Source organism: Leptonychotes weddellii, chromosome 6 (genome assembly GCF_054177405.1).
Source record: "Leptonychotes weddellii isolate Sample4059 chromosome 6, ASM5417740v2, whole genome shotgun sequence".
Lineage (NCBI taxonomy): Eukaryota > Metazoa > Chordata > Mammalia > Carnivora > Phocidae > Leptonychotes > Leptonychotes weddellii.
This window is the reverse complement of record NC_138374.1, coordinates 48,772,785-48,783,421: the sequence shown is the minus strand read 5'-3', so window position 1 is coordinate 48,783,421 and position 10,637 is coordinate 48,772,785. Positions and strand designations below refer to the sequence as shown.

The 10,637-nt window shown below is 37.7% G+C and overlaps 1 protein-coding gene across 4 annotated transcripts in view; it reads right to left on the bottom strand.

Annotated features, from left to right (window-relative positions):
- MICU1 (mitochondrial calcium uptake 1) overlaps positions 1-10,637 on the bottom strand; it is a 224,209-nt gene that overhangs the window by 22,642 nt on the left and 190,930 nt on the right. For all 4 annotated transcript variants that reach the window (XM_081822958.1, XM_081822955.1, XM_081822956.1 and 1 more), the window contains one exon: positions 4,713-4,821. In XM_081822958.1, the coding sequence (XP_081679084.1) occupies positions 4,713-4,821 (109 nt within the window). The remainder of the gene's footprint in view (positions 1-4,712; positions 4,822-10,637) is intronic.

Below are 10,637 nucleotides of genomic sequence, written 5' to 3'. Positions count from 1 at the left end.
TTACATCAACATGGATGGGACTGGAGGAGATTATGCTAAGTGAAATAAGTCAAGCAGAGAAAGTCAATTATCATATGGTTTCACTTATTTGTGGAACATAAGGAATAGCATGGGGGACATTAGGAGAAGGAAGAGAAAAATGAAGGGGGGGAAATCGGAGGGGGAGACAAACCATGAGAGACTATGGATTCCGAGAAACAAACTGAGGGTTTTAGAGGGAAGGGGGGTGGGGGGATGGGTTAGCCCAGTGATGGGTATTAAGGAGGGCACATACTGCATGGAGCACTGGGTGTTATAGGCAAACAATGAATCATGGAACACTACATCAAAAACTAATGATGTACTGTATGGTGACTAACATAACATAATAAAATAAAAAACAATGAAAATGCAAAAATAAGTAAATAAATATTTCTAGCATATATTAAAAGAAAAAGTAAAATAAATAAAAAATAAAACAACAACAAAAAAAGAAAAATAAATAAATAACACATGGGTCACCTGAGACAACACAGAGAAAATCAGGAAATATTTCAAACAGGATGATCAAAATACAACATAACAAAATATGTGGGATATAGATAAAACCATGTTTAGAAATAAATTTATAGCTTCAAAGCTTATCTTGGAAAAGGTAGGTAAAGGGGGCCTGGGTGGCTCAGTCGGTTAAGCGTCTGTCTGCTCAGGTCATGATTCTGGAGTCCCCGGATCAAGCCCTACGTTGGGCTCCCTGCTTAGCGGGGAGTCTGCTTCTCCCTCTCTCTCTGCTTCTCCCCCTGCCCCCACCCGCTCGTGCTCTTTCCCTCTCAAATAAAATCTTTAAAAAAGAAAAGGTAGGTAAAGTTCCATCATAAGCTAGAAAAAGCAAAGTAATGTATACTACAAAGTCAAAAATTGGTTCTTTGAAAAAGTTTAACAAAATGGCCAAACCCCTAGATAGACTAAGTAAGAAAAAAAACAAGATAGAGCTGTAATTCACCAATGTTAGGGCGAAAAGGTGATTTCAGATTCTACAGATTCTAGACGGTGAAAGGATAATAATGGAATATTATGAGCAACTTTTTGTCAATAGATTCAATAATTTAGATGAAATGGGAAAATTCCTAAAAAAACACAACTTAGCAAAATTCACACAAGATAAAACATAAACTCTGAATACCTGTGTATTTATCAAAGAAACTAAATTACCAAAACCTTCCCACAAAGAAAACTGCAGGCCCAGATAGTTATATTGTTGAATTCTATCAAAATATTCAGAAAGAAAGAACAGTAATCTTATACTCTTTCTGAAAATAAAGGAGAAAAATCTCCCTGATTCATTTTATGAGAACAGTATAGTCTGATACAAAACCTGAAAAGATATTACAAAAATGAAAATTATTGACCATTATCCCTTAATATTTAATAAAATGTTAGTAAATAAAATCTAGCAATATATAAAAAGCCTAATAATACATTATTACAAAGCTGGGTTTATTTCAGGACAATAAGGGATAATCCTATCCCTTAATATGGTAATCCATCATATTAACAAAATAAAGGAGAAAAGTCATATAATCATTTATATATATATATATATATATATATATATATATATATATATACACACACATAGGGAAAGTATCTGATAAAACTCAATAGCCACTGATGATAAAAACCTTTTTTTAAATTAGGAAGGGAAAGGAATTTCCTTAATCTGATAATGAGCATCTACAGTCTAATATCCAACTCAACGATGAAATATTGAATGCTTTCCCCCTAAAATTTGGAAGAAGTCAAGGATCAAGGATGCCTTCTCTTACTACTTGTATTCAACATCATACTGGTGGATAAGTGCAACAAGGCAAGAAAAAGGGCATAAATCTCAAAAAAGAAGAGGTGAAACTATCTCTGTTTGCAGGTGACAACTGCTTACACAGAGAAACCTAATGGATCTATGAAACAACTAGAAGAGTAAGTGAATTTTAGCAAGATTGCAGAATACAAGATCGATATACAAAAATCATTGTATTTTAATAACAGCAGCAAATAATTGGAAAATGAAATAAAATTCCATTTATAATAGCATCAAAACCATAACATACTTAAGCATAAATTTCTAAAAATATGTATACTTAATACTACAAAACCACTGCTGAGAAAAATCTAAGAAGATCTAAAAAAATGGATATAATATGCTCATGAATTGAAAGACTCAATATCACTAATATGTCAATTCTCTCCAAATTAATATATAGTCAATGTTATTGTAATCACAATCCCACCTCTTTTTTTAAAAAAGAGTTTATTTATTAGAGAGAGAGTGAGAGAGAGCGAGCATGAGTTGTAGGGGAGAGGCAGAGGGAGAGAGAGAAGCAGACTCCCAACTGAGCAAGAAGTCCAACATGGGCTTGATCCCAGGACCCCAAGATCATGGCCTGAGTTGAAGGTAGATGCTTAACCGACTGAGCCACCCAGGCACCCCAATCCCACCTCCTTTTTACATAGAAAGTGACAAGCTGATTCTAAAATTTATGTGGAAATACCAAGGGCCTAAAATATCTAAAGCCATCTTGAAAAAGAAGAATGAAGTTGAGAGATTTATAATACCTGACACTTCAAGACTTTCTATAAAGCTATAGTAATCAGACTGAGTATGGGTATAGACATTATAGATAAGTGTAACAGAATAGAGAGCTCATAAACAGATCTACACTTAAAAGGTAATTTGATTTCTGATAAAGGTGCCAAAGCAAACCAATGGAGGGCTTTTTATACAAATGGTGCTGGTTCAACTGGATATCTATGTGGAACACTCTACTTCACACCATATATAGAAATTAATTTGAGATGGATCATATAAGAAGTGTAAGAACTAAAGCTCTAAAGCTTGTAGGAGAAAATATAGTAGACTATCTACACAGTTTGGGGGTAAAGGTTTTATTAGGACCAGAAAGTAATAATAAAAAAATAAAAATTCAATAAATTAGACTTTAATTAGACAAAATTAAAGAAAACTTCTGCAAATGAAAAAGATACCATTAAAGAAAGTGAATGGGCAAGTCACAGTCTAGAAAAATATTCACAATATATGTATCTGATAAAGGACTAGTATCCTAGAATGTATCAAGAACTTCAACAAGTGAATAAGTCAAGCACCCTGATAAAAATGGGCAAAAGACTTGAATAGACACTTCACCAAAGAAGATATCTGAATGACAAGAACACAAAAGAGCTGCTCAATAGCAGAAGTCATCAAGGAAATACAAAAGAAAAACACAATGAGATGTCTTTATATACACTCCAGAATACTGTCAACTGTGGACAAGAATGTGAAACAACATGAACTGTTGTCACTGCTGATGGGAATGTAAAAAGATACACTGTGAAAAAGGGACTGACAGTTTTTTATAAACTAAATACCTTCCTCTGGACCCAGCAATTCACTCCTAGTAATTTATTCAAGAGAAATGGCAATACATGTCCTCAAAAAGACTAACACAAGAATATTCAGCTTTATTCAAGATAGCCAGTAACTGGAAACAGATGAGGTGACCAATGAAGAATGGATAAACAAATTGTGGAGTATTCATACAACAAATTACGACTCAAAAAAGGAACAAACTATTCTACACATGACAACATGGATGGATCTCAAAAACATGCTGAGAAACTTTAAAAGATTATACACTGGATGATTCCATTTGTAAGAAGTTCTAAAACAAACAAAATCAATCTATGGTGGAAAAACACACAAATTAAGGTTGTCTCCACGCATGGGCGCAGAAACAGAATATGAAGGGGCACAAGGGAACTTTAAACAAATATTGAACTTCAGTTAGTATTCATGCTGAAGTATTTAGACGTGCTTATGTCTACAACCTACTCTGAGTACATCAAAAAATAAGAGAGATTGATAGAGGGATGAACATATACACAGATGTATTATCTGGGAAATACAGAAAAATTTTCAAGTGCATATATGGATGTTCTCTGAATAATTATTTCAACTGTTCTCAATGTTTGAAATTTTTCGTAGTAAAATGCTGGGGGAAAAATGTTTTTACTTCCCCTGTTCTCTCACACTGAATTTGTAGGAAGTAAGCCAATAGGGGGTGCTGGTCTGAGCCATGATTTTATCTAAAAAACAAAGCAAAAAACCAGGTAACACAAGAAATGAAACAACTACTGCTTCCCACCAAAGAATGAATTGAAATGCATACTGGCTTTAGCTGCACATTCAATATGTCATGATTCTGGCTCCAATGAGAGAAGTTCCAAAGTTTCTAAAGAACTGCCTTGCCTTCACCTGGGTGGCTCAGTCATTAAGGATCGGCCTTCGGTTCAGGTCACGATCCCAGGGTCCTGGGATGGAGCCCCGCATCGGGTTCCCTGATCGGCTGGAAGCCTGCTTCTCCCTCTCCCACTCCCCTTGCTTGTGTCCCCCTCTCTCGCTGTCCCTCTCTCTCTGTCAAATAAATAAATAAAATCTTTAAAAAAAAAAAAAGAACTGCCTTGCCTTGACTACAGCCTTTGCAAAGCACAAGAAAATACATTTGCTGAACTTGGTCTCTCCAGGTGAAATGCAAGGCTCATGCAATGACAACAAAATGAAACAAATCAAAAACAATGTCAAGAAAAACTCACATATTACTGTTAAGGAGGGGTAGTCACCTAATAGATTACAGATTCAATGTTCATACCCTCAAGAAAACATTTTTGGGTCTCATTACCTTTATCAAGAGATGCCCCGGCCATATGGTAAAAGCTTAATGCAGTGTCCACATCATTAATATTCTTTAGGAAAGTAAAGAAGTTCTCCACTTCCTGAAACGTCAGACCCTGAAAGAAGAGAGACAGCAAGATAAGGCAGGAACCTGTAACAAAAAGCAGCACAAAATACAGAGAAGTAGGTAGTTATTCATGTCTATAAATCAGAAATTTATGCTATGTTTAGAACAGAAACTGAATAAATTCGTCAAGGAATGCCAAATTTGTATACAACAAGGGAACACAACTCTAGAATTTTACCCTGAGAAAGGCAAGCTGGCTAATTGCTTTCCCCTCCCATGTAAAAATCTGACATGAAGCTGTTTACAGTGATGTACAGAGAGAGAGAGAGACAGCGAGAGAGGGAACACAAGCAGGGGCAGAGGGAGAGGGAGAAGCAGGCTTCCTGCTGAACAGGGAGCCAATATGGGGCTCGATCCCAGGACTCTGGGATCATGACCTGAGCTGAAGGCAGATGCTTAATGACTGAGCCACCTAGGCGCCCCTAATAAAAATACTTCTAACAATTAGTCACAGTATCTATTATGACATTTCCTAAACGAGCTTTTAGCTTCTTGATCTGTTACATGTTATACATCTTAACAAACTGGACTGGAGTCAGGACTTCCATTTTAATAATCTACCCTTATGCCAGCTAAGCTTTTTGAGGCTTAAGTTAATTAAAAAATCACCAAGTCAGTGAGACAGGGGAATGGTTTGAGAATTTAGCAGAACCTAAGCACTTGGGAAGCTGTTCATTATGTCAATCTAAAAGCTACTAATGAAGCAATTTGCCACTTAACTTTAATCGGATGAAATTCCCTGAATGAAGAAGCTCTTTTTAAAACTGCTCCTATGATATGCTGATCTCTGATCTGACTTTCTCTGATGGCTCAAGAGAGAGTAGTTGTATAACTAGGGGCAAGGGAGTCTCCTTACGGGGTAGAGGATTTGTCCTATTTGACTATTTCCCACTTGTCACACATCACGCTGTGATGGAAATGAATACAATTTCTAAGAAATTGTGTAACACTGGGGAGAAGCTGAGCTGAATGACTTAATGAAGCATCAGGTCCTTAACATTGCCGATGTTGACTGGCCTCTACTGAGTGTTGCCCCTCTTCCAATTTCCATTTCCCCAAACTAGGGAGCCCTGGAATCCACATGGGGTACCCACTAATAAGGAAACTTCAATACTGACAATATATAGTTCTTTCCTGGTACTCTCCAAACTGGGTCAATGGTATCTTTCTCATTTAATCAATCAAACTAAGAGCTAAAATACTGTATGTATAATTATGTCACACGATCTTATAATTTTCCCTAGAATAATAGAAGTTAAAAAACTTTTTATTGTGGAATATGATGACCATATAGAAAGTTGCATAAAACATAAATGTACAACAAACTGCTATAAAATGAACACCCATAGAACCTCCACTGAGGTCAAGGAACAGACTATTTTCAGCATCCCTGAAGTCTTCGTCTCTCCCCTCAACATGTTCCATCTCAGTCATAAGCCCTTTTACCCGGTGTTAATCACTATTCTGACTCTTAGTGGATTCATTTCCTTCCTTGCCTTTTTAAAAAATTGTGTTACTATCGGGGCACCTGGGTGGCTCAGTCGGTTAAGCATCTGCCTTTGGCTCAGGTCAGGATCCCAGGGTCCTGGGATTGAGCCCCGCATCAGGCTCCCTGCTGAGCAGGGAGCCTTCTTCTCCCTCGCTGCTCACCCTGCTTGTGCTCTTTCTCTCTGTCAAATCAATAAATAAAATCTTTAAAAAATAAAAATACTAAAAATAGTGTTACTATCTGTCTATGCAGCCTCAAACAGAAACAGTTCAATTATGCTTGTTTTGAACTTTATAAATGGAATCATGCAGTATGCATTCTATTATATATGGCTTCTCTTTTTAGTATTTGTCTATGCTTTGTATTCTGTAGTTAGCTCATTTTTATTGCTATTAGTATTCTGTAGTGTGAATATACCACAATTTTTTTAATCCATTCTATTTGGGCTGTTTCCAGTTTTTGGCAATTATGCACAGTGGTGTTTAGGTATGCATCCAAACATTTATGGACTATCTACTATGTACCAAGTTCCATAATTTTTGTCAGTGAACTGAAAGGCTTATAGAAAATAATTTTTCCCTAACTTGAGGCCATTCTCTAGGCTTTGTCTTATTAGAGCATCCAGATATAGGACTTATTCCTTATATGAATGCCTTAGTACACTATCTAATGTAAACACTAGGCTAGAATCAACCTTTGAGAGGAGAATTCTACTGGGCCAGAAGTACAGGGTCTACAATAACACCAGCTTGGGGATGGGACACTAATACCATCTTCTCTTCCCTTCCACCAAAGGACATGCAGCGGCTGAAACAATCTAGGGTCCACTGATGGATGAATGTATAAACAAAGTGGAATATGATTCAGCCTTTATTTTCTTTTTTTTCAAGATTTATTTTTTATTTTTTATTTATTTGACAGAGAGAGACACAGCGAGAGAGGGAACACAAGCAGGGGGAGTGGGAGAGGGAGAAGTAGCCCCCCCCCCAGGACCCTGCGATCATGACCTGAGCCGAAGGCAGACGCTTAACGACTGAGCCACCCAGGAGCCCCATGATTCACCCTTTAAAAGGAAGGAAATTCTGACATAAGCTACAGTATGGATGAACCTTGAAGACATTATGCCAAGTGAAACAAGCCAGTCACAAAAGGTCAAATACTATATGATTCCACTTATATGAGGTACCTAGATTATTTAAGTTTATAGAGATAGAAAGTAGAATGGTGGTTGCCAGGGCTGGGGGGAAGGAGGAATGGGGACTTTTTTTTTTTTTTAAAGTAAGCTCTATGCCTAGCATGGGGCTTGAACTCACAACCCTGAGATCCAGAATTGCATGTTCTATGGACTGAGCCAGCCAGGTGCCCCAGGAATTGTTGTTTAATGGGTACAGAGTTTCAGTTTGGGAAAATGGATGGTGGTGATGGTTGTACACAGTATGAATGTACTTAATGCCACTGAACTATACATTTAAAAATGGTTAACATAAAGTTCCTAAAACAAAGCACATGGTACAGGAAATGTTACCCACTCTGACAAACAAGCTCTAATGTTTGCTAGTAAATTTATGGTGAAACATCACATACAACAGGCCAGAGTACTCATGCTGAGAATTATTTCAGGACAGAGAGAAAATCTTAATTGAATGGCTATTCATTTGATGACTCAGAAAAACAGTGGGATACAAATTACATTAATGCCATTATTAAATTGAAATATGTAACATTTTACCTTTTATTATATAGATATAATAAAAATATTTATTGAGCACCTACTAACAACTCAGCACTATGCTAGGAACAGTGAGGGAAATAAAATTGCTTTGGACATGGGCCTTGGACATTTTATAGAGCTTACAATTTAGATAGGTCTCCTTAAAGAAAGGATGCCAGTCACAAAGTTATTATTCCTATTCTTATTCCTTTGTAACTACCTCAGTAAAAAAATCCAGAGGGATTTTTATCAAGAAAGCTATAATAAGACTATAACATGAGGTCTGTGGATGGAAAGTGAGAGGATGTGCTTTCTGCAAGTGGAGGTGTTCAGACTGGAAGGCATTAGCTGTGCACAGCCATGGGCAGGTGACCTGACCTGCAGAATAGTAGTCAAAAGGAAATAATCTTTCCTTAAGCATGGTGTCAAAGGGAATTTCTTGACACACTATGGGGAAGTGGAAGAAGGAGGAGTTATTTTATCCTGTGGCCAACTATTCAACAAACTGGTTATCTAGCTACCTTGGGAAAGATGGACTTATGTGAAACTGGGCTCTGGGCTCTAGGTGACTAACAAAAGAAGATAAAGTTAATATAATTTGTGGACAGTAGAAACACTTTTTTTTTTAAGATTTTATTTATTCATTCGAGATACAGAGAGAGAGAGAGCATGAGCAGGGGGAGAGGCAGAGGGAGAGGGAGAGGCAGGCTCCTTGCTGAGCCAGGAGCCGGATGCGGGGCTGGATCCCAGGACGCTGGGATCATGACCTGAGCTGAAGGCAGACGCTTAACCATCTGAGCCACCCAGGTGCCCCAAGAAACACTTCTTTATGTTTATTAAAACATGAAACTAACATTATGAATTTGTTAAACAAGCAAATAGAATTGTCTTTTTTTATTAAGATTTTATTTATTTATTTGAGAGAGAGAGAGCAAGAGAAAGAGCAATGAGCAGGAAGAGGGACAAAGGGAGAGGGAGAAGTAGTCTCCCTGCTGAGCAGGGAGCCTGTCGGATGCAGGGCTCAATTCCAGGACCCCGGGATCATGACCTGGGCCAAGGCAGATGCTTAATCGACTGAGCCACCCAGGTGCCCCTAGAATTGTCTTTCCAAACTAAAAGCAATTGATAAAATGTTTAGAAGAAAACATAAAAAAATCTTTTTTTTTTTAAAGATTTTATTTATTTATTTGACAGAGAGAGACAAAGCGAGAGAGGGAACACAAGTAGGGGGAGTGGGAGAGGGAGAAGCAGGCTCCTTGCTGCGCAGGAAGCCCGATGCAGGGCTCGATCCCAGGACCCCGGGATCATGACCTGAGCGGAAGGCAAATGCTTAACGACTGAGCCACCCAGGTGCCCCCATAAAAAATCTTTTTAACCTCGAGTAAGACAAAGAGTTCTTAGATATGACACCAAAAGCACAATCCATAAAAGAAAAAAACTGATAAATTAAATTTCATCAAAATTAAAACCTTTTGTGCTTCAAAATACTGAGAGAACAGGGGCACCTGGGTGGCTCAGTCAGTTAAGCTGCTGACTCTTGATTTCCGCTCAGGTCATGATCTCGGGGTCCTGGGATCAAACCCCACATTGGGCTCTGCACTCAGGGGGGAGTCTGCTTCAGGATTCTCTCTCCCCTCCCCGCCCCTCCCCTTGTTTGTTCTCGCTCTCTAAAATAAATAAATTAATCTTAAAAAAAATACCGAGAGAACAGACAAAACACAGACTGGGAGAAATATTTAAAAATCATATATCTGATAAAGGATTTGTATCCAGAACTATGTAAAGAACTCTTACAACTCAATAATGAGAAAAACCCCCCACAATTTAAAAAAGTATCTGAACAGACGTTTCACCAAACAAGATATCTGAAGGGCTAATAAGTTCGTGAAACAATGCTCAGGATCATCAGTCATTAGGGAAATGCAAATTCAAACCACAATGAGAAAACACTACATACCTATTAGAATGACTGTAATCAAAAAGACAGACAAGGGGCACCTGGGTGGCTCAGTCGTTAAGCGTCTTCCGCTCAGGTCATGATCCCAGGATCCTGGGATGGAGCCCCACATCGGGCTCCCTGCTCAGCGGGAAGCCTGCTTCTCCCTCTCTCACTCCCCCTTCTTGTGTTCCCTCTCTCACTGTCAAATAAATAAATAAAATCTTAAAAAAAAAAAAAAGACAGACAATAACAAGTTTTAATAAAGATGTGGAGAAACTGGAACTCTCATATATTGCTGTGGAAATGTAACATTGTACACCCACTTCGGAAAACAGTTTGGTGCTTTCGTAAAAAAAAAAAAAAGTTAAACTCAATTTTTCCATACAACCTACCCATTCTACTCCTAGCAGTTTTCTTAAGAGGAATGAAAAGATAGGTCCACATAAAGACCTGTATGCAAATGTTCATAGCAGTATTATTTATAATAGCCAAACACTAGAAACAATTCAAATGTTCAACCGGTGAATGGATAAACAAAATGTAGTATATCCATACAATGGAATTCTTTTTACTATATTCAGCAAAAAAACAGTAAGCTATGAATACAAGCAACAACATGGATAAACCTCAAAATACGATGGTAAGTACAAGAAGCTAGACACAAAA